At 33.0% G+C, this 25,884-nt stretch overlaps 1 protein-coding gene across 3 annotated transcripts; it reads left to right on the top strand.

Annotated features, from left to right (window-relative positions):
• Positions 1-3,013: 3,013 nt before the first annotated feature.
• Positions 3,014-24,819, top strand: LOC109533857. Of its 3 annotated transcripts, none has more exons than XM_019899356.2 (2): positions 3,014-3,298; positions 23,482-24,819. In XM_019899356.2, the coding sequence occupies exons 1-2, from the start codon at positions 3,247-3,249 to the stop codon at positions 24,609-24,611; spliced, it is 1,182 nt and encodes a 393-aa protein (XP_019754915.1). In that variant the 5' UTR covers positions 3,014-3,246; the 3' UTR covers positions 24,612-24,819. The 3 variants fall into 3 exon arrangements, with proteins under 3 accessions (XP_019754915.1, XP_019754917.1, XP_019754916.1); XM_019899358.2 differs by lacking the exon at positions 3,014-3,298 and adding an exon at positions 20,467-20,793; XM_019899357.2 differs by lacking the exon at positions 3,014-3,298 and adding an exon at positions 22,064-22,855.
• Positions 24,820-25,884: the final 1,065 nt, after the last annotated feature.

Here is a 25,884-nt window from a genome sequence, read left to right as displayed (position 1 = left end):
TCTTTTTGGCATTTCTAAAGAAGAAATGGCCGAAATTATTAACGTTTTAAACAACTTGCGGTTTTTGCACGGCAAAGTTTTGGGGGTGACTCATACAACCTGTATATTTGTAAAATATTGTAAAGTACACTTACTTTACCTTGAAGAATTGAACTTATTTAGAACCGATCGTTTTGAGAATATGGTCTATTTTGCATTTGAACTGGAATGTGAATAATTCAGCTCAGCTTATTAACTTCACAATATATAAACTTTCAAATTGATCTAATAATTTAATATATACTTTTTGAACTTTGTCTGAATTTGCATTCGATTATCCTGATGAAAGGCAAACGGTAGAATAATAGCACACAAAAATGTAAAATATTGTTACAAAATTACGTGGGAAGATCCTAAAATGCGTAATGATTTTAGGGGGAGTGATCCAAATTAGGAACAAAAGCGGGAATCAGTCGGTATTGAAAATAGAAATAATTTCAAATTTTTTATTATTAACCGCCTACTCGACTTTCCGTAAAATTTCCGGTATATCCGATAATAGATCCTGAAGGGTGGAACGATTTGTTATATTAAAAAAACATTTTTCGGAGAAACAGTCGAACGTTTATATTTACGAATTGCCGATTTGATTCGCGTCGTTTTAATTTAAATGAATGCTAATTTCCATTAGCTTGAATTTGTTAATTCTTAAACTGTTCGCTCTCAAACGATTTTGCGTCTCATAGTTGCTCAATTTTGGTACATGAAAGCGAAAAATGTGCGTAAGCGGTGGTAATGAGGGAAAGAGCATATATAATTAATTGCATATGCAGAAAGATTTATCGGAAAGTAGGTCCAAAAAATTACAATACTGTTTACATTACTTTTATCCTATGTTATCTCTCATTATTTTTGGGCCGACCATGAGTGCTCACACTTACAATACAAAGTGTTTTCAACGTTTGTTTTGCATTTTAATTTTACAGTTTTAACGCGTTTTTAACTGTGACTTAAACATTAATTTGGTGTTTTATTGAGTTAGTTTTAAACCCAAATAGGTATTTTAGTCACAGTTTCTCTATTATTGGGGAAATTATTAAGATAATATAATTCATGACACATTCATATTAATTCGTATTTTTAGGGCTTTTCTTTATTTACTTCAACATTTTAAGCAACAAATGGCATGAATATGAAAGTAGTTAATTCAAGTAGTTAAACTAACGAATTAAAACCAAAGCGTCCTGTACCTACAGTTTTTCATAATTTTTTTTTATTAAGACAGCTACAAACTTTTAACTGAATGAGTTGTTTTTTATTGTTTGTACAATAAAAGTACGAAAATGTGAAAATTTTGCGTACATTTTTGGGGTAAAATTAATTAATTTTTTTCATTTGTTATTAGCGAGTAAAAGTTTGGTATTAAAGTGGGAAGTGAGTTTTCCGTATCACATCTATATTTATTATGTATTTTCATAACTGCATTTTAGCTGCTGAAGGTTTTTCCGATCTGAAAAGCTTGTTCTTCGATACGAGTGTTGACAAGTTTTTTAATTTTAATATGGATGTATTAATATAATTGTGGAACTTTTGTAATACTTTTACGGGTTGTTTGCTTGCAATTTAACGCATAATTCTTTGTGTGACGTACAACTAAGCAAAATAATTTAAATTTGAGCTAGAGAAGATTTATTTTAAAGACATTAAGACTTTCGTTTTTCGATGAATTAAATATTTATTCAATATTCTTATATCTGCATCTGATTAATTGACTATTAGACATTCTTGAAAACTTAAAAGCTTGTTCTAGAATATCAGTGTTTCAAACGTTCTTAGTTTTTCTATGGATGTTTTGTGCGATTCGTGTCACACTTTTTAGTGATAGTTTGTTTGCAATTTGCTTTATATTTTTTTATGTAACTTTCTACTCGCTACAGAAACTATTTTAGTATTTTTAAGTTGCATCCCAAACCAGGTAGCAAAATAACTTAGAGTGGAGCTAGAAAACATTTGTAGTAAAGACATTTTTTCAATTAAATCTTTATTTAATATTTTTGTATCTGCTACGACTAAACATTCTTCAAAACTCAAAAGCTTGTTAACCAACAGGAGATTTATCAACTTTCTTCATTTTTCTATGAATGTTTTGTTCAATTTGAGTCACACTTTTTACTGCTTGTGTTTGTTGCAAATTGATGTATAATTATGTATGTAACTTTCAACTTGTAGAAGCTAATATTTTAATATTTATAAGTTGAATCTCAAGCTGGAAAGTGAAATAATTTATATTGGAACTGGAAAAACATTTTTACAGAAGGCATTTAATCGCTTAAATTATTCTCATAAAAAAATGATCATACCCTTATTGACATAATACCATTTTTTTGGCAGAACTTTGAGATAATTTCCTTGAATGCATTATTATCGGCCATTAATTCGCTTGAGAAGTGAACATTAATATAATTGAGAACATTGCAAGTAATCAAGCACTTTCGAAATATATAACTTGAATACTAGCAGAATAATCATAGGTATTTTTTCTAGATAATATGTAATACATAGCTAAACATGTGCCTTTTGAGGCTTGATTTGATTGAAGAAAATTATATTACAGAATACTGTTGTAAGCATTTTTATTTGATAGGATTGCAGGCTTTAAAGAACGAAAAGTATTCAAAAATACTGTTATAAACCGTCATGAATATTAAATTATAAAAAAATTTGTGAAATAGTTGATTGGCTGGAAACAAGGTGGTAAAAAAAGTGAAGAAGAGTTAGAAGAGGCTAAAGTTCAAACAAAAGTTTCGTTTTTCATTGGAGAATGCGGTATAGGAGAGCAAAACCATGCAGAAAGTACCGAGCGTACCGGTAAAACGGGGCCATTTAGAACCGTATTATGCATGGCGGTAATCTCACGTAACTCCACTCGTTCTATCTGGCCGCATTTCCTCGGTCTCCCTTTCTCCAATTGCTTTCTTCGCCACTACTTGGCGAACATCTAGGTCACTATCTCATACTTTTACATCCTTTATTCACGGCCTGTATCTGGTTCACAGTACAACTTGACATTGCAAACTTTGAGCAGCGTCGACACCGCTGTATTTTTCCTTCTGCTCGCGACGAAAGAACTTAGTTCTTCGTTTGCGCTCGTACTTGACACTTTTCGCGTATTTGGCCGGTTGTTTTGTTTTGTGAACAGTGACCAAAGGCTTCACCATTGCGTCCTTGCACCATTCGCACCACAGGCCTTCTGGTCCTGGACCTTATATGATGCCGACTATGCATTCAGAAAACGGATTAATTTTTTCCCAACCCCCAGGTTAGTTATACTTCAATTTTTTATCCATAAAATCTGCCTGCTACTTAATATTATCATGAAACAACACCTACTATTAACACATCGAAGACAATATGTAAAAATCAACCCTGAACTGTTTGTTTGTAATTTACTTTAATTATTCACCACAGTATTTTACGAGTTTCTGTAAATCATTTTCGAGCAAATTAGCTTTTAACTCACAGGATTGCTTCTTAAAATGCAAAAGCAATTCATCAGAACTCAGCCAGCTCTTCTAGTAATTTATGTAAAATGATTTCTGGCTACTATTAAAAGCTACTTGAGTACTGGAAGCAAAGAACTGTATTTACATTTCAAATTTCAAGAGTAAACTACTCTTGAAATAAAATAAAAACCAGTTTTAGCCAGATTGCAAGTCCCTACCTATCTAAATATAATTTTTCGATTTACTCTATTTGTTATAACTAATAGACACTAGCCAGACAAAAGGTAACAATCTAGGCAAGGGTGTTCGCATCAAATTCAGTCCAAACACAGTTTATTATTATGAGCAAAACATATTTATTTACTAGGTATTTCATACGAAAACAATGAACAGCTTAAAGACGTACTGTAAAAGTTGTCATGTTGACTATTTATAGACGAAAACTAATTTTTAATCCATTTTATCTATTAGATAACTACGAAGTACTTGGGTCATTACTAAGCCCACTTATATAAGAACCACCATCAGCGACATAAGCTGTACTTGAATTAATTTTGATCTTAAAATGAGCAATTTCTAATTGGCATTTTATTATAATGAACAACATGAGAATGGAAACTAGAGGACTTAAAAATATATCATGGAAAGTTCTCCTCACGCAGTCATCATTTCAAATTTTCTTTGCAGGATCCTTCAACTCATTTTAAAAATTAGTTTTTCGTTAATAAATATAATTGACCACTTTTTTGCTTAGTTACATTTACCACAGGTGTTTAATCTGAGTGTCAAATCGCGAAGTCATTGAATGTTCTTGAATCTTGCCAGTGTTACATTTGCGCGGTCGATTTGAAACCGCCGGCGAAATATATTTTTCTGAAGTCTAAACATACTGAACCAACTGTATGCAAGAAATTTATCAACATGCGATAAGATTGTTTTTGCGATTAAAAGCAGGCAATTTGCAAATTGTATAGTTACTCAAAAATTATCAACTGTCGAGAATAGTGAAAATCTTCGAAGAATTATTTTTTGCCTGTTGTTTTCTTCTTAGTCTATTTGTGCTTCACATTGCATGATATTTTTCTGATGGGACCTAGGTTTATAGGGAGCCACTATGTTTATTATTATTAAATTATGTTTAGTTATTAGCTGTGGTTTTAATTTTTAAAATTGCAAAACCTTGTGAGTTTAAAAATCGGAAATATCTGAAAACCAAACCATATGAAAGAATTATTTACTAGTTACCACCACGCCCTTTGAGAGTGAACTTGAAATAAGGTTTTTATTATTACATATATAGGAGCAATGGGAGGAAGTCAATCGACTTCTACTTAACTAAACAGATGAGAACATAAAAGCTATTCAATTATAAGTGACAGATCAGTTAATAAGTGTTATATAGTATTTTTTTGACCTTCGTATTTCGCAGAAATTTTATATTCGGAATTAAATAGTTTATCTAAACATTTCTCTTAGCAAATAGCACCTGCGGATGAGCGAGAGATAAAGAAGCAGTAACTAAATAATATAATCTCAAATGGTGGACTTTTGCACTATGTTCAGACAATAAACTATTTAATATCAGAATGCGGCTGCAATTAGTCCTTAAACTGATTCGGATACTTTTCAATCCTCAAAAATTGTTACGATCATAGTCCATATGAACCCCCATGTTTCATAGGTAGAGAGACAAAAATATAAAAAATAGACTCTTGGGAAAAACCCATTAATTGAAGGAAAATGAAAAGATTGTATTATGCACAATCATATGCAAATTATGAGCATCCAATCCGAAATTTGCACCTAACAATTAAGTATGCGTATAAATAGCGATTTAATAGTATAGAGAATTACGATTGATCTACGATTCCCATGTAAACAAATATTACAAGTATCTTGTTTTTCAGCAGCATGTGATATGATATAATACCCATCAATACGTTGTGGATCGTAAGAAAGTGGCAATAGCGACAACAATAAGGGAGATAAACGTTATCGCGTATCAAAAAATTGGAATTTCCAAAATGTCGATTTAAATACTTATAAGAGACATTTTGTCTGCGTAGATTAATTTGAACGAACTTAGCTCACATGCGAATGTTTGAAAATAAATTTCATTGTCTTGGCTTTATCTTTGCTCGACATAGTTTTAGAGATAGTAAAATTTGATATTCCATAATATTGCAGCATTCAGACAAGTGGTTAAAACAATTACTTGGAACTTTGTTTAATATCAGTTAATCCATGTTTACCTACAATATGAAATTAGCAAGTTCAGAGAATAGATTACTTTGATAGGTAATTCACATAAAAATTCAATAAGTTATATTTCTTGTCTTGAGCAATTTATAGTGGAAATGCACATGTCCCAATACATTACTTTGATATATAAATAGAGTGATTCAAACCTAATATTTGAGAAAGCATTTGGATATGACTTATGCCAACATTATGGTTGCAGTCATGCAGCAGCAGCAGCAGCGTGTAATTAGCTGGTTATTTTTTATCCATAAACATACATTGGCGGCACTATTAGTGCTCTATATCGTCTTATATGGACTCAAATGTCTTCTAGTTCAGATGCTAATTTTTTTAAGTCAATTTCTCTTACTTTTAATTGAGATTTTTTACATGTAGTTCATACATTTCAAGTAATGTATGTGTGTTAGTTTTTTCTAAAACAATTTCAGTTTTTCTTTTATTTTTGCGCTCAATACATATATTTATAAAATACACTACCTTTATATTTCAGAAGTGCATATTTTCGTCTGAGCTAATTAGTTAAAACAAACGGCGAATCAAATACTAAAGCAAGTTCCATGCCCAAAACATTCAAGTTCAAACTGAGCATTACGCAAATTGCCATAGTATGACATAATAAAAAAAGTATTTGAAGTTCGGAAGGTTACATCCGACTGGCTATAAAAGAATAAATATATTTCGTAATATACCTACTTTGATCACTGAAAGATACATTGGTAAGCTGAAGGTCGCAGCTTTTGTAAAATCCATTTGTAGTAAGGTATCGTTGCCGGAAGTACTTCAACCTAAACGGAATAAAGGTCATACTCTGAAAACCTTGTTTCTGAGGTCGACGTGTACACTTTTTTAATACCTAAAAGAGCAAAAAATACATGCGCATTTTAATGAATTTTCAACGAAGGCTTCAAACTCAAAGTTATGCAATTTTTTATTCTGTACAATGACATCGGGTTTATTTTTAGCAGTTGTATTGCTTTAGAGCCATATTTTCTCACCGTCTACTTACATTGATTGCAATTTAATCGATGTTGCAATCCACTCTTCGAATTTGTAAACCATTAATAACTGAAATTAAAAAATACTTGCTGGATGGTCAGGAAGAACACTTCGCAAAAAGGTGTAGCTGGACAGGAACATTCTACTACAACAAATTGGAATAGTATGTTTCGTTTAGTATAGATTTATATTGGCCCATAGAATAAATATGCGAATAATGAATTAAAACTCAACAAAACTGGCGACATTTTGCTCTGTATTAATTCACTTTGTTACTGAGACTTATAATGGAATTAAAAAACTCCAATTACTGAACTGAGATGTTTGGGTTTCAATTATTGCGACATAAACGGAAGAAATGAAATCACTAGGGAAATTACCTGCAAAATTGGTCTAAAAATAACAAAACAGTTAAAATTCGTGTCGCGGTAGAGCAAACATCTCATTTCATTGAGGAATCTTGAAGTTCCTCGAGTATGAAGTTTTGAGAGGAATAAACGTGAATTAAAAATGGATCATAATAGTGATTAATAACTGAAACAATTAGTATAAAAATCGAAATAGGTTTTTTATGATGAGTCAGACATCGTTTTGTAGTTGTTTTAATTATTGTTAATTGCATTGAAACAGACGGAGACTCGTGCAGAATTAACCGTAAACAATTGAAGACTGATAATAATAAGATCTGTTTTCGGTTCTTGCTAAATCGCGGAAACTCTCTGCAAAAGGCTAGTGGAATTTTGGAATAAACTTACACTTTGGTGTAGAATCGCGAAGTCAGTGCATACATTTGCTAACAGTGCTTTATTCACATCTGTTTCAACAACTCAATTAACTAACAACTTCAAATAAAATCAAGTAAAATAGAAATGTTTTTATCAAAAGAGTTAAGGTTTCGCTGCTATTGTATGAAACTGCTCAGTTTTACGAGCGAGTCGAAAATATTTTCTTCATGACGTTTTGCAAGCGCTAGTGAGTTGCATCCTCAGATGTGTTCTGCTCGAAAACACTGCGTGTTTGCAGAACGTCAAGAAGTAAAAAAAGCCGGAAAACTCACCAGTTTGGAGAAAAGCTTTTCATAAAGTAACCAACATAGAATTTATTGTTTTTGCTGGTTCTTTTTAATTTATTTAAGTTGTACTGCGTTTAAGTTTAATATATTTCAAGTTGGAAATTTTTGGAATCTATAAAAAATAATAGACTATTTAGGTCTAGATGAATTTTTAAACATATTTCATGATACTTCCATTCCAAGCAGAAGTTTTACTCTTTATTAAACCTGCCTAGTTTATTGGTAAATTATAACGGTAGATACCGATAATAATGGCAAAGAAAATTAGATTACAAAGATAGGTTTTTGATGCAAAAAATATATCAAATATATTGCAAGTACCGATCTGTGTCAGGTAATTAATTTTTTCAATAAGTCAAGATTCTGTGTGATGGTCAAAAATCGTGTTAATGAAATATGAAGGAATTTTATCCCCCTAATGGCCTTCATTGCCAAAAAAGGCATTACAGGTGCTCCAATGCCCATATAACGGATACCCTCGAGCTAACTAACTGACATAATCTCGAATGTGAAAGAAAAGTAGGCCAAGTCCAAGTTTGCGGGTACCACTTTCTTTTCATTACTAGCCTGCTGTCGAGCGTGTTACACTTTGCAAATTATTATACATATGAGGATAACTAAGTAGGTATCCAGTTGGGTCTTTTCATTTTTCATATCACTACATACTTACATAGTAAATTGGTCATAAGAGTAGAGTATTTATTTATCAATAAACCATCTAAAAAGTTATCTGCAATCATGGAACCAAGCAGTGCAACTCGCGCCCGGGACACACTATCTTTTTAGCGCCCCTCCCACCCTTATTCGAATTAATTCGACCCAGCAATTTTTTGTTTTGCGGACCATTTGGCACCCCTTTGTGAGTAGCGCCTGGGGCACGAGGCCCCCTTGCACCCCCCTCGCTACGCCTCTGGAACCAAGCTAATTTTATTTGTTTCAAAGGAAGATATGTTGTTTAATTAGTTTGAACAAATAAGCATTTCTTATCCAACGTATGTTCTGTACTTAATAATCTCTTAAAATTTATATATAATAAGCGCAATACTTCTAGACTTTATTCCCGAACCTATGTCAACATGTTACATCTGAGCCCCTTTATCAATGCGCAATTAATTTTTTTTTAAGTTCTTAATCCTATAAGAACATTTTTTAATTAACAATACGCTGATAAAGCGACAATTAAGTGCACTTAGCGACACTTTATTATCATTTTTCTTTGCCAATGACAGACATTATTGATAAATGATACTCGATCAGAATTAGCAGATATATATTTATGATTAAAAGTTCAAATATGTAACATTGAAAACATAATTAAGATTTCATTTTTGTAATTCAAATCCTCGGTTGATAACCTCGCTTTGTTCTAAAGGGCAACCAAATTAGTTTTGGCTGGTTTTTCAAAAATGTTCGCATCAAAACTATGTAAATTTTTCGCGGATGAATTTTGTATAATTCCTTATAATTAAAACATAGTTTTAAATATTATAACGTGGGTTATTATTGAGAATTGATGCTTTTGAAATTATTGATATTAAAACACTGCTTTAACTTCGTAAGATTCATTGTCAAACAATGCTTGTTTATTTCTCAAAATAGTGATTTTGGCAATTTAAAAATATTCGCATTTGTTAGTAGGACTAAGTAAATGCGATGAATTGCCAGCCAGTTTTCCTCACTTTGACGCACTTTCCCGATTTAATTCACCCTCATTTTACCTTTGTTCATTGTTGCGTAAGTAAACGTTTGTAAAATTGTTTCGTTATGTATCCCTGTGTACATACAAGAAAGAAATAGCATTAACCCCCGTTTTATCCATTGGGAGATTCTTAATACTCCACATCCGTTTGTGTGATAATGCATTGATATAATTAATAGATCTATAACGGCATATTACGAGTGAATTTCTACAGTCTAACCGGTAAACGTACTGGCGACGAATCCTTAAAAGTTTCTACTAATTTTACTACTAATTATTTTAGTGACGGCATAAACAAACTTTCATACGCTTTCTCCGTACTACATACAGAATGAACGAGGTATTATTTTCAAAGTCGCTCGAAAAGTAGGTTTCTTTCTATACGCCATTCAAACATCTGGTCGTTGAGAATCGTCGCTCATTTAAATTATATATGATAAAATTGGCACAACTTTCTGTTTGAGTGTAATTTGCGTTTCATATCCGCTAACCCTTTTTGACTGATCATGATTCAACTTCACTAATATCTTCAAAATATTAAAGTATTACATTGCAACTTCATTTTCATTATTTGTTTTCTTTTGCAGTAATGCACGTCCAGGGGCCGTTAATGCACAAAACAATTTTAATTAAATATGGCCTATCCGAGCAATTCATTATCAAACAAATTTGAAACTATATGTAACCTCTTATAAAACATTGAAGAAGAAAGGTGATAATGATAATAAATAATATGCAAAGCTGTTGTACGTATAGACGTCCCACTTTGCCGAAAGAAAGTATAATGTCATTGTCCGCAGAAGCGGAAGTCTTCGGTCATTGATTTTTTGTTTATTGTAAAATATTCCACATTGTTTCGGACAAATCGAGAACGACTGTTTTCCAAACAAATGATGTAACAATCGCAATGGTCAAAGTCAACGTCAATTGTCCATGTGAAATTGAATACCTACGTTATTAATTTCTCTTTGCCTTTGCTTGCATTGCAGAACTTTATAATGGTTTTGACAATTCATTCCATGCAGGATATTAGGAAAGACGGATTTGCTTCATTTAATTCATCCCTTAGATGGGGATTTAAATCAAATGAACTCTCTAATAACATAGTCATAAAATATTAACTTAAAAACTGATTTTATATATTTTTTTATAGTTTTCCTGGTTATTTCGGTTGTGTTTGTAAGTGTTCTGGTAGTAATCGGAATTGTCTGCTGTCTTGTAAGGCAAACGAAATTCAGTAAGGTCCACTTATGGCAGTTGTTATTGCATTTTGTTTGTATTTGGCATAGTCTTTCTATTATTTTTGTCATATTTGTTCGATCACACAGTAATTGGTTTGATTTGAGGTCTTATTCTCGGTATTAATCTTAGTCCAAGCTGGGCGGTTGTTTGTCTGTGTTCTCTCCTCAGTATGTTTTCATCATCCAACATAGTGCTTTTGTTTATTTTCATGGCTGTTGTGTGCCTATTTCTTTCTTGCTACAAGTGTTATTAACGGATGTTTTTCACTTAGATGTTCGATAAAAGTAGTTGCAATTTGCGCTACAGATTTGTTGTTTAATCATGCACGATCAGTGCAGTGTGGTCAGCGTATGTAGATGGATTTGTCCACCTGATTTTTGTCGTCGTTCGATGTATGCATCATAACAGTATATATTGCAGAGGGGACAAATAAATATTAAATTGTAAATATTTTTTTCAATTTTACTAACTACTATTTAACTAAATATTTACTTGTTATATATAATTCTTCTGATTCCGAAAAATTACATACATAATTGAGACGCAAACATATTTTATCGATCAGGGCTAGACAGGATCATGGTTATATATACTGAATTGAGCAATAATGTTAATTAATCTGGTAGACAATATTATCGGGAAGAAATTATCAGCTCGGGGGTATTGCATCGTCATAATTTATGTTGTAAAGTATCTGAACTGCGCTCAACCTGTACGATCTTATGCCATTATGTATGTTTCTTTATTTTGAAATTTAATTTGAAATGGTAGCAATTTAATGGTCTAAAAAGAGTATTTCAAGTCAACAGTTCGCGTGCTTAGACGAGGAAACTTCTGTTATAATGATCAGAAAACCACTACCCATTCCAAATAATTACCTAAAACAAACAGCAACATTTCAAGTTTTAAAGTTTTAAAGTAAAATATGAATAAAACCGAAATCTGTATGGATGTTTGATTCACATCTCCCAACATTTATAGTATGCAACAAAATAATATATTTAAAAATCGAAATTACTTATGTATTTATAATACAGCTCACGCTAATAAACATTTATCAGTGGTTTTAGTTTAAACGTGAGTTTGCATTTTATCTGCAATTTTGCAGTAATATTGTGACTTATTTAAATAGTCATCGCTAAGCTATAAAATAAGCATTCATATATTTAGCAAAATACAAAATACCGCATAATTTAAAAAAATATTTACAAATGAAATGTTTTCAACTATTTCTCATGGTCACAGAAATTGTACTTGATTTTCTCACCCCAATTATCTGCGTCCAAATAATCAATAATTAATTTATTGAACTGACCTTTGTTGCATGTACTTTCGCTTTTAAATAATCTCATAAACTTAACTGGGGGACAATCTAAATTAACAGGTCAATATTAAAATATTGATCTGTTAATTTCCTTTAAAATATTCGCTTATGCCTTTGAAATATTTCTGATAATGTTTGCTCGAGTTTTGCTTAAAAATACATCTCTTCATAAGTGCCCATTATATCGTCAGCTATAGGGAGATATTTATTGTCTTAATTTCTGCGCCTCTAAGCCTTCCCCATATTCCAAACATTCGTTCATTGGAAACAATTAAGTAATTGTTTGAAATGAATCAGTTTTTTATATATTTCACTTATTTACTTTGAGTGTTGATTACGAAGCTGGATTCAGATGAAGTCTGGATTAACGTCACTTTTCCAATGACAATTTTCAGAAATTACAGTTCGAATAAATGCGAACGTTGTTACGTCGCATAAAATAATATGTCATGCCAAGAAAGAAGCATCTAACTCTCCTTGTATTAGAGAACTGAATTATTCAAACTGTCTCTCACAATTTACTGGCTCCAATGCAGATATGTATATATTTTCGTTGTAAACTTATTTTTTACTATAAAATTTTCTTGTACGTCTGCAATGGTGATGGCCCTTGAAAACAGAGAAAAATAAATTAAATTGGATTATGTTGCTTACCAAGCTACTACTTGAGGGTATTTACTATAAAAAGTAATAGTTTTTGATATACTCGGACGAAATGTACACTGAATATTCAATTCCTTCATCTGCTTAAAATTTATTTTTAATACTTTGCTCTATGCTCTCTCGCAGTATAAGTAAGTAAGCAGTATTACATCTGTTGAATTTATATCTGTTGTCGAAAACTATATTTATTGGAAGGATTTCGTCGTCTTCATTGTCTGCTTTTTTATTATCCATGCAAATGATCTCTGCTTTTCTTCACAAACTGCTTTTTATTTTAGCCTGAATAGAAATTTAGTATATGCAATGGTGAAGTAGCACTATTCCAAGATATATCCTATAGCAAGACAAATTCAAAGATCTTAAACATGACCACTATTGAATGAATAGTAATAATTCATGGTAACAGCAGTTTGGTTTTGAGCCAATCGAATAATAGTTTTTGCATTTCATTTTAAGGATTGCTCATAACTATTAAAAATTGTTAAACGTTAAAGATATATGGGATTTTACGACTAGACATTGCCTGCCAACAATGTAAACTTATTTTGAATGGTACAACAAACCTGCTAAATAAATTATTGTATCGTCTCTAAGAAATGATATTGAATTATTCGCATTAGCGTTTTGGCAAAAATGCGTTCTTGCAATATGAACATTTTATTTCGGTCAAAACTCAAAACATTGTCAAGTAATTAGTTATACAAAAGCAGGTTTATATACTGCGCAACTTGTGGATGGAAATACGGGCTTCAAGCCAAAACACTTGTGAGTAGAAATATAGGACAAAGACCTAAAAGCAGCAAAAAAATCGACCTTTGCCAAAAATAAAAAAATAGGTCGGTCAAACATTAATGTAATACGCTATTTATATCGGTTGTAGACTTTCGCCGGTTTTAAAAAACTCATCATCTTGTTTATTAATAATTCGAACATTTTCGGGGAAACAAATACAATAATGTAATAATCTAAAATAAGCGATTACGAGGAACAAACAACAAACAGGAGAGATCAAAACAACTATGAGAAAATTTAAGGGAAAATCCTACCAGCTCGACTCACAATAGCTATTTCTCCGTGCTAGGTTTTTATAAATTGCACTTTCTGTAAACCGGTATCCAGAACTGACCTATTGACGTGGCTCTTTTCCAAGCATTGATTCACCTAATTGGCAACCTGTATGACAAATAAAAATTTTCCAGCAAACGGCGGTATGTTTTTCCAGGAAAAGGACGACTTAAGCAGCTTGGGAACTGCGTTGTAAGGATGCCAGATTGTTGTTCAACAATTTTTACAATAGTCAATGATGTTCCTTTTGACCAAGGATTGTATTAATTTTATTGGTTTCATTTCAAAGATTCGCATTCCTGTTGCTTCTTGTTGAAGAAGAGTTTAATAATAATAAAAACGAGCGGCCAATATTAGCTGCGGCATCAAAAGGCAAGATCGATAACAAACAATATAGGACAATGGCTCTTAACGACAACTTTTCCCCTTAATTAAATGATTTAATTTAAATTCGAGCGAAAAAATAAAGGGATCGGTGGCTAGACGGCCAGACAGGTCCGTAACAAGGCAAGGGCCTTACATAACAAAGGCTTTGGCAAGGTGACTTGTCATTGGTCCCATTAGTGAGTCACTGAGGGTGTTGTCCTCTATTCCTGCAATTTTCCTCGTCAAATCGCGAGAATCAACACAACGTCGTCGCGACGGTGCCATACATCGAGAAACATCAAGGATTTGTTTGAAATTTTATTAAATCACATACAAACATAAATCCAGGGTATTTTTAAATAAAACCTGGCTTAACTTGCTGCAATTCAAGTTCTCCTTTAGGTATTTGAACAATATCACAGACACAAATGTTTAGTCATCTTGCTTCCTTCTATTGTGTCCCTGAAAACAGTTCTGTGCTTTCTGGACAGTTGGGCCTACTCGTTTCAGCAAATATTTGGAAAAGAATGCCAAAGTTCATGGGAGAGCTTTCGGGATACCGAAACGATTTGTATGTTTTTAAGATAATATATTTTGAATTGTCGAAGTAGATAATAACATATCATTTGCATATTCTACTGGAGGTTGATCTTATAACAATTGGAAAACATAGATGGACTCAGCTATTTAGGTTGATGTTTTTTTGTCTCAAACAATATTCTCTGTTGCTTTAATGATATTTGTTAATGATAATTGGATATTAACTAATTGTTTATTTGATCTTAATTCCGTAATATTTTCTTAAGACACGTCATCACTTACAATGATTCAGATAAACATTTCTTCATAATAGTGAACAATTGCGTGCCTTTGGTGCTTTTGTTGTCAGTTTATCGTCGGGTATATGGTCTGTTTTATTTAAATATCGGCGGTTTTCCTTAGAATTGGGCCAACAACGTAAAATCAAATTAGTTATCATTTATAAACTTATTCACCACTAAAATTCAGAATTATTTTTCATTTTACTGATTAATTCATTAAGCTGAAACTTTTTTATATTTTTTGCAAAACACGCGAGTTTCTGACCCTATTGGTTTTGGAGAAATTCATATTCTTGAGGTGAGCGTATTTTTTGCACTGAGGTTTGAAGATGATTTTTTAAAGTCGACAAAGCGTTTAAAGCCAAATTTTAGAATACTTTTTAGAACGACTCAATCGGTATTTATCACAGAAAAGCATAATTTTGTTGCAGTGTCGGCTTAATAGAATTATATTATTTTAAAGCCACTTGAACCTCATTTCCCAGAAAACATTTAAACACTCGAATTGAGGATAATTTAAATTTTTTCTGATGCATTCTTTTAACTGAAATTTTCACGCTTTTAAGATAAGCATTTCTTCTATTAATTGCAAAAACCGCAGAGAAGACAACATTTTCAGTAGTTTTTAGTGTTTTTTTGTTTTTGTCAAGCTTTGCAGTTATGGAACTGCTCTAAAAGATGTTTAGTTGTTTAATTATTCAATACACTTTTTAGTAATAATTATTATGATAACAATAAATAACAATCACCGCATTAGCATATTCTTCAAGTGTATTTTCTAAAAATACCAACAGATTTTGACTTGTAAGCTCATCGGCACAGAGATGCTTCAGGATAACAACCAGAGGCAACATGTTTGATTAAATAAAGTAATATGTGAATTTTAGGGCACTAATCTAGAACGAAATAACTCAGAAACAATGGAAAATTGCAGCATTACAAATTTAATAATTATAAACAAACCAAAGTATTGCATTTCCTCGCAACGGCAAAAATTACCTAATACTAGTCGTAACTTTATACAAATTGCAGCGTTAAATGTGGGTCAATGCCTACATGAATTGTATTCTTAGCTAAAGATCTTACATAACAGAAGTTTATACAGCTAAGACTGATTTTATTGTTAAAATTTGGCAAAGTGTCAACGTGTGGCTACCCGGAAAGCATCTATGGAATTCCGATAGAACAATGTTGATTTTTTTGAATACGCACTTAATTTTAGCATAGTGCAACTTTGTTTTCAACTAAAGCCGATTTTATTTTAATTGTTAATCAAAAGGAATTTCCATGTGGCGTTTAATAAATGTGTGGACGTAGTAATGACTTGGCATGCAAATGGCAAAGCGTGGCATTATAGTCACTTCAGATACACAGGTATTTCAATACAAAACAGAGGATATTCAAGTTCGTTTTCATGAAGAGTTTTAATATAATTCCACCCAAAAGTATCAGCCAGAAATTAAACATCACCCACCGGGGACGGATTAAATAAAAACAACTTGACACCTAATTGAAGTTGGTTAAACTGAGAAATTAGTTTGAAAATTTCATTTTTAAACCGCGTAATCAACTGTTTAAAGCATTTTTTCCCTCAGGCAATCTGGTTATAACAGTAAATACTTTCCGAACAATTTCGAAACAAAGATTTAAGCTTCTAAACTTTGGATCCTTTTTACGCCTTTCGTTATTTACCGCGAGCAAACTGGGCACAAGATCAACCCTTTTTAGGTTTTTCATTTAATTTATCTCAGTAACCAAGGGAAATCGGACCGAGCAACTTCTCTTCGGAATTTATTAGTGCTAAATTAAAGAAAAAATGATTTACATTTCTCATTTTATAAATAATTCCGACTTGAGATTGGCTGCAATCAGTAATATGGTACTTCCAATGAGCAATCAACTGCAAAATACTCGAAATGCATCTGGGGTCAACCAGAGCAAAGCGACAGAAAATCAGCCTGGTTTTCTTGGGCCAGTAGTGCTGACTTACCAGTCAGCATTTTTCACAGGTATAGAAATAGAAACTGACTACGATAGCATTTTCTTTTAATAGTTGTTATTCAGTGTCAGGTGATTTTTTAAACTTTATCACTCAGATATGCGTTTTGCAAACATTCATTTTTCGGTTCCATTACATCAGATGCTGAAAATATTATTTATAGTTTACAGAACCGTTTTAAGCTGGTAGTGGTATGGTATTGACAACCACGCAAAATTGCGTAAAATTTAATTTTTATTAAGCGAAAACGTTAAAGTTTAGTCATTGTTTCTGTTTCATAGGTTCAGATCATTCTGGTTATCAAAGTCTTGATTGGTCAGTTTTCAGTCATGTAAACTCAGTGTAATTTCATTGCTTGAAACTGGCCAGTTTTTATAAAATAACAGCATATTAATAGCGTTAAAATAAACATCTGAAAATGATAAATTCTGAAGGAAGACTTTAATCAGTTTCTCAAATTAGTAAATTTGTATCACTTTATCGTCTACTTGATGTAAGCTGGCTCAAAATAAAATTATAGGTTTTAAGGTCTTTAAAAAATACGTTTTATTTAATATCAGAATTCCATCAAATATCTGATGGAAATGTATGTTTTTTATTAAAGCGTTCGTTTTTTCTTAGCTTTGTTTCAGCAGCTATTGAAGTCGCAGAAAAATATTTGTTTGCTGTACCTAAATACATTTAAATTCTGGTTTTTATGGTATTTCTGGTCTTTATTCGAAACACTGAAAACAGTGTTTCGAATAAAGATGAAATGATAATGAAAAAAAATACGAAAACGCCTTTTTAGACATAAATACCACGATAAAGGCACGACTTTCGTTATCAAACATTTTTTTCACTACAAACAACAATTTTCTACTCATTTCCTCAAATCACTCGTTTGATTGAGTGCATCAAAACTGCGCAATTCACTTAGAAATTTAAAAAAATTCAGAATTCTCCCACTTTGAAACGAAAATTGCTGATTTTCTCAAAGGAAAGGCGTTTCTTTTCGAGCTGCGGTTTTTTCCTGACCGCTGGAGAAATTTCAGCAAAAACCGAGAGTTTGGAATGTTTCTGAAGTTTGCTGCCAAGCTAAGGAATATTAAACAAACTTCGCAAGTTTCTTTTCTATAAAAACATTTATTTGCCACGATTCAACTGTAAATGCAACAATATGAACATCAGTTTATTTTGATTGAGTAAATTTACTCTTATGCAGCAGGGTGTGAAATACTTTAACTACATATTATGTGGGAAATAAAACATTTTCCTCTCATAAGTGTGGCCTCGAAATTATTAATTTATTTAATCTACATCATGTTAAGGCTTTTATGTTCACATTTTTTGAAAACATGATGTTTTCCATTCACATTTACGTAAAAGAAAATATTGGTTTTGTTAATAGGCTCTTCACCAGGTTTACTACTGCTAAAAAAATTGAATCTTGTGGTTTTTTAGACCGAGGAATCTGACTGAGTCAACATTTCGGCGTTTTCGAGATATTTCAACTTGAAATCTTTAGTGATTCTTTAAAGTTTTGTCAATTGGATCGCTAATTCGTTAATTCATTGAGAAAGTTTGAGGAATCATAATCAAACAGCATATCGTACACACAGCGTCCTTTAGCAGATATCTCAAAACTAAGTTTAAATTCGAATTTTCCACCAAGAAAACTCACTACTCTAACTTTTTGAGAAAATTCGATTAAAATTGTAGAAATTATGTAATTAGTTTGATATTGGAATACAAACTTTAACGCCCTGTATTTCCGAATTATAACAATATTTTGCTAATGTATTTTAGTTAAATCCTATTAAGCTGCTCAACAAAATCAACATTAGACTGACAAATTGGGACCAACTTTGGAACTGGATAAATTCTAATTGCTGTGAGCGATTCTATTTCTGTTTGAAGCATTATTTAGGGTAATCCTGTTTCGGTTAGTGCGTGTTTGAGCAAAAAATAGAGCTTTAGGTGAAGTATAATGGCAAATGAAACAACGCAGAACTGGTGAAAGTTCCACGTGTTCTCAGGTGGACAATAACGGTTTTTTTTTTCATTTTAATACCACATGCATTAAGATAAACTTCATATCTCGATAAAAAATTTTGACTCCCACCTCGTTTATTTACAGAGTGGCCTCAGTAAAATAAACATTTTGGTTTTGCAGTGATATATGTTTTTCTCTTGAACTCATTTTTAAAATATAGGGTTCAGTTAAAAGTTAAAAAGTTAAGTAAGTCCACAGTGACTTCAGAAAAAAAATCGATATACCGGGGGTCACTTTAGTTCAAAGTCTGCTGGAATCATAAATTTCGGGGGCAATTGGGATTTGAGTTATTTTTCAAGCAACCCTGTATATCGAATTTTTGTCTTTGTCTATGAAGTTTTAGCTTCAAGATGAGCTCTAGATCAAGACCAAAAAGTTGTTTTTTGAGACAACTCTGTCAATAGAAGCGATTCAGAAACTCAGAAACCGTTTTAAGCTATTTGGTTTCTTTGACCGTTTGAAGTTAAGATCGAAAAAACCATTTTGTGTCCAACTAGGAGCAGAAGGACAAACGACGTAGAGCCCAAAATGGAGTTTGGGAAATTATAAATCCGATCACCATATTCGAATTATAACAGAAATGGAAAAACATGATTTACAATAGAGCAAAGAGATACTAAACCAAGTAAATCACTAATTTTTTAGATCGATTTACACATATGTATTATGTATGTATAAAATTAAGCCATTTTATGGGCACAGTTATTCTTTTAGTGCATGTGTTACCGGCAATGTGCGAAATCCGGCAGTCTGCAAAATGCCTAAGCATTCTGCAAACTGACCAACTCGCCACGCAGAATCGCTACCTACTACTTTGCCTAAAATACCGTAGTAAATTTTGCAGATTACCCAAAGTAGAAGCGATTTTGCAAAGTGCCTGCCGAGTTGGTCATTTTGCAAATTGCGGGATTTTGTACATTACGAGTAGTATATGCAAATATTTTGCGTCAGAAATTCTCAATTCAGCTAATAAGATTTGCAGTAAAAATAAAGAAATTTTAATTACGGTAACATTAAAAAAATCCTTAATCTGGACACTTGGAAAGTCCGAATTTACCCTTGCAATAGTTAGTTCGGATTACCGAAGTTCTCTATATACCTATGAAGTGTTTTTTCTTTATGCGAGAATTTCGCAAGTTTTATTTTACTTGAGGTAAGGCGTAGTGCCGTGTTATTGGTAAAACGCTTAACGGTTGTTGTCAATATGTGAGGCGAAAAAGTGTTTACTAGCCAATCAACAACATGTTTATGGAAATTGTGTTATGTGATATGCGTAGAGAATGATCAAATATTTGCTGTATCATCAGGGGTGGGATCCAAATAATCCAGACATCTCAAAAATGATCTAATTTAAATAGCGTCTTTGTCTGGACGAATAAATATATTTCATGCAGCGCGTCACGATTTGACAAACAAATCACTAAAGTGCATGGAATAACAACAAACACGCGCCGGTATTATAAAGTGTAGACGCAAAGCGACGCGACGCTGGCGCAACGACTTGACAACACAGCAAAAACCCACTATTTTACGTTGAAACCGCGAATACCGATTCAAATCGTCCGCAAACGCGATTTCAGTCAGTCTACTTGAAATTCTTGTAGGGAATAGACGCGAAAGTGCCTAGGAATATTTCAACCGCGCAGAAGTCGCTAAACCTTTGTTTTTGTTTCGTTACTTTGAATTTGGAGCTAGTTTCCACAGTGACTTTTCCGAACTTTTCAATTAGCGGAAATACCCGCCCAACACTAGCAGCTTATACAATTGGTGAGTGGCGAATTTTATAATTTGGGTTTTTTTTGGGAAAATTTTTGCGTTAACATTGTTACAATTGACACGCTCTAGTAACAAAGCTAACCGTTATCTATTTGTTATTATAAATTCGCGAGTTTTCACGTGTAATAATAATTATTAGAGCTTAAACGAGTGTCATGTTAACGCCGGTTGCGTTCCACTTAACCAATCATGATCTTGGATTTTTTTCTATATAATTGGGTAAGAAAGAGAATTATTATTGCCAATGATGAGCAAGATAGCTGATGCAATGCAGATGAATTTCATATTAATAAATTAGCATTGTATGAAACATCATTTACAGTTAATGATAATGACTAATCTTTGAAATCTTATATTGAAGCTTGTTGTCGCCTAGCATTATTATAGGATATGATAATATATTGGGTTTATTATACAAAACATTTATTTTATTGAGGATTTATGTACGTAGCTTGATTCATAATTGCAGTTTAATACGCTCATTTTTATTTGCCACGTGTTGGTTTGTTTGTTCTCTGTTTTTCGAGAATCATATTGCTGGCTGGGTCTCGAAAACAGAGGACTGCGTATTTCCGCTCGATTTTGCCAAACTGAAACATAATTGTTGCGCACTATTTAGGATTATTATTTCATTATGTAACCCGTCCTATCGGTTCTTGCTGATCTATAACCGCACTTTTCTATTGTAGGTCATACGACGCGCTGTGTTCTACTAGCCTAGATTCTTAAATATATGAAACGAGGATATCTGTTTATTTTTACTACTTAGGTACTTTGTCAGGAATTCCGATTAAATCAGTAAAGTGTTACATTTTAGTTATCAGCTGCGGTTTCTCGGAATCGATTAGTCATGTGTGTCCTTAAGAAAATTGGACACTAAATTTTGACTGCATGCTAATTTTCAATGCTACTGCATTCAATGTCATTGACCACAACGTGTACAATTAATTGCCATTATTTTTCCCATTTTTCCAATAACGGTTGTAAATCAATTTCCTCAGAAGAAGCATTTCCCATTCATTAAAAACCATTCCAATAACCAGATCACTTATGTAATGGCGATTTTTTATGCATCATCTTCAGTTTCCCATTGTCGCTTCTGTGAAAACAATGAATCACTCTGATTCATCGGAAAATACCGTTTCAACGGCGTCAATGTTCTTGTTCCAATTTTATTTCTATATATGTAACAATAGTAATTAACGTAATCAGCAACCTTTCCGAAGTGTACGTTGTCGGTTGTCGGTTTGTTGTTGCGGAACTGAAAAGTTGCGTAATATTGAAATTCAAGTATAAACATGAACATATTGGGTAATATTGCCTGTGTCTCATTCGGTATGCGGTTCAATCGTAGGACGTCTAATCTAATTTCGCTAGTTGTTTTCATATTTATAAAGTAACACGTCATTGTGACTAACATCATCTTCCAAAGGGCTATCAGTTGATTGATAATTGCATAGCCGCAGTTAACCGATTTGAATCAATGTGGGTAGTAACAATGTCAAAATATTAATTAAGAAACAGTTAGCCACATAATATCGTACAGAAATATTTTAGGGACCAGTTCGTATATCGATTGTCCGTTATAATATGACATAAGCGAGGCTTTGACACCATTTCAACGTTTAAATGGTTTTTTAGCTCGCGTTCGACGATGCCGTAATAGCTAATACCCACTCGATTATTCACGCTTCTTTTTGTTGTATGTATTATCTATCTGGCGAATTCAACACAAATCTGACCTAGAAATCAACCTCCAAGACGGTAATAATAATCTTTGAAGTAACGACTTTTTCATGTTCATTGTGTGTTTACTGGGCAAATAATATATAATGAGGTAATCGACAAATATGCTTAAAATAAAATTCAATCAACGTATGAGTTGACCTAGGCGTGATTAATAATGAAACGATTGAATTTGCACCAGGCGATTTTAGTTTAGAAAAGTGATGAACGTGTTACGTCGTATTTGGCCGGTCTCATAATAATTTTCACTGAAAGTGCTTACTTCCGAAACATTTATTTTTCAGCGAAATGAAGCCTTTAGAACCAGGTGGGTTTAATTCGGAGAAATCTATTTTTAATCCGAAAAAATCCTAATGCGTATTAAATCTACTGAAATATTTAACAACACTCAATAAAAGACAAAACAAGACAACCATTTTCTAGCAAGTGAAACGTGGCCATTAAATAGTGCCACGTGCTCCAAATCACGTTGCTGTTGTCTTTTTTTCAGTTTATTAATGAGATAATAGCCAGCCAGACAAATAGATATTGGATAATCACGTTTAGTTAGGTTTATCTACCTCGGTTACTGGGTTTCCCCAGTATCATTGTCATGTCACATAACGAGAGCTGTACTTCGCAGTTATCTTTGTTTCGAACGATCCGAGTTTCCTGGCAAGTAGGTCAAAAATGTATACACATACATACATGCACCAACTCGTGGGCAGAGAAAATAAAACTTTACCAAATTCTTGCTAACGGCTTTTTGTTATTCGTATTTGAATTAACAGTAGTCCAAAGAGGTCTAGGTCCGGTGTGATGTTTATTGACCCGCAAAATTACATCACCGCTCTTTTTTTAGTGGTAATACGAAAAATGCCAATTTTCACTTAATGTTTCCTTATTGTTAATCTGGTTGAATCGAATTTTAATAGAATGGTTTCTTTGTTTCAGATGTGCTAAAGCAACATATAATGGTTGCCGAATTTGTGGGACGTGGCCAAAGTGGTTCACCAGTCAACGGAGAAGTGCCTCAGTTAAATTCTGGACTTCCAAACGGGCACAGCAGAGAAATGCTTTCTAACAGTAGCAGCCCAGGAGCTGAACACTATCCCATGCAATCAGTAAAACATAAGGAATTATTTTCTCAACGCAAGCAGAGAGAATTCACTCCTGACAACAAGAAAGATGATAATTATTGGGACAGGCGAAGAAGAAACAATGAGGCCGCTAAAAGATCTCGTGAAAAACGCCGATTTAATGACATGGTTTTGGAACAAAGAGTGGTGGAGCTTACCAAAGAAAACGCAATTCTTAAAGCCCAATTAGAAGCAATTAGAGAAGAATACGGTATTTGTGGAGAAAATGTGGTTTGCGTGGAAAAAGTTTTGGCCAGCCTTCCAACAAGCGAACAAGTCCTCAGTCTAACTAAACGGCAAAAACTTGGCCACCCTGGCAGCTCTCCAGCTCTTTATGCTCCTCAGAGCCCAGTGCCCACTCCAGTTATTCATCAGCCCTTATCATCTCAGCCCATGACGCATGCTCCCCTACCAGTACCTCTAGAACCAGCATACAGAGAACATCAAGAATACCATCCCTCCTACCAAATGCCATATAGGCACCCTTCTCCTGGCGCATTGAATCTGTCTGCTAGGAGACCCAGAAGTTCTCCATCTCCATTTGAGCTGTCTAGCACTTCTGGCGATGAAGGACCTCCAATTCAGCCTGCTCCTGCTGAACCTAACAACAGTCTGCCGCTGAAACTTCGTCACAAATCACACTTAGGTGATAAAGATGCCGCAACAGCCCTTCTAGCCCTTCACAACATCAAACAGGAACCTTCTCGGGCTAGTCCCCCATGGGATGGGGAAGGTTCTTCAGATGAAAGGGACTCTGGCATTTCACTGGGTGGAGAATGGACCGCTACACAGGCTGCGGCTACTTTACAGTCTCTTCAGAAAGGTACTCAAAATCCCCAAGAACCTAAAACACATCATCCCCTTCACTCGGAAATCGTCAGATTAACAACGGAAGTGGAACAGTTAAAATCTTTAATGAAGGAAAAAGAGGCGCGCCGCCACTAAGTGCTGTGATTGCTCCCCGAGGGGCTATTTATTTTAGAAATAGTTAATTTATTTGTTAGATAAGAGTCTCTTGAGTGACGGACTTGCACAAACATATTTAGCAGGGCGCTTCTTGTTTTTGCTGTTTTTAGCTGAAATTGCCAGTGTCGGTTTCCTATTTTTTATTCTCATATTACTGTTTTGTTCCATAATTATTACTCATCAGAATTGAGCGACTTTTTTTTTGTAGTTTTATACGAATTATTTTATTTTTTATTCATCAGAAGCAAGCGTTTAATTTTGTAGTTTTATACGAAATGTTTTATTTTATGCAAGAAAGTTTGCATTGTGTTATGTATTAATTCGTTTCGTAATTTAATATGACTGCATTCTACTGTTATCAATTTTATTATTGCCCACGTTTATATAATGTGTACTGTTGTATATCATCACATCTGATTTTACCCCGTTATCTATCTATTATTGTTATGGTAGAGAATTAATGTACCTTATGTAACTAGCTGATGTAAGTATGTGTGATTTTTGTAACTATTTATCCTATAGATTATTTATGTATAAAATGTATGTATTTTTGTTACTTGCCAGTGTTTCTGGCCATTTAAGTTATCTCATTATTATATAAATTCAACCAACAGCATCGGACCATTTTGCAGGTTTGACGATTCAAAAACTTATTATAACGTTTTAGTGCGGCAGTTGATATTCACCCATTATTTAAAGAAAATATCGATATATTTTCATATTACCGTTTAATGTATCCTAATTATATTTAAATAAATATTTGCATCGTTTTTCAAAAACCTAGTTGTTTGATTTCATAATCTGTAGAATTATTATGACTCGTTCCCGTTACTATCAGTGATTCAATCATGAATACACAATTCTATGAAATTCGTGAAAAACAAAGCAATCTATAAACTTGTAACAATATTTATTGTTTTTATATCAATTGCGTAATTATTAAAGTTAATTAAAAAAGCCATGGGCGTTTTATGGTAAAATACTTGCTTTACATTTATTTTTATCTATTATTCATTACCAAAGCAATTTTATTCAATAATTAATTGAATTAAGATAGCAAACATGGACTGGATCTTTGAAATTTCGCTTCAAACGTGATAAAACAACTTACAGCTCATTGTTTTAAAATTTGCGAAGTTATTCAATTATAAATTTCACATCAAATTTACGTCGTGGTTATCGCTCAATATGCACGTGTAGCATTGAATAAATTCTTTATTACGCGGTGCTTACAAATTGAAAAATTACCGCT

The sequence above is a fragment of the Dendroctonus ponderosae genome, unplaced genomic scaffold (assembly GCF_020466585.1).
Source record: "Dendroctonus ponderosae isolate FM_Combo_2020 unplaced genomic scaffold, Dpon_F_20191213v2 Dpon_F_20191213_1, whole genome shotgun sequence".
Lineage (NCBI taxonomy): Eukaryota > Metazoa > Arthropoda > Insecta > Coleoptera > Curculionidae > Dendroctonus > Dendroctonus ponderosae.
This window is presented reverse-complemented; position numbering and strand designations above follow the sequence as displayed.

Coding starts and splice junctions, on each gene's coding strand:
- LOC109533857 (XM_019899356.2), top strand. CDS start 3,247: ATGATGCCGACTATGCATTCAGAAAACGGATTAATTTTTTCCCAACCC. Junction 3,299..23,481: donor AATTTTTTCCCAACCCCCAG/GTTAGTTATACT, acceptor TCTTTGTTTCAG/ATGTGCTAAAGCAACATATA.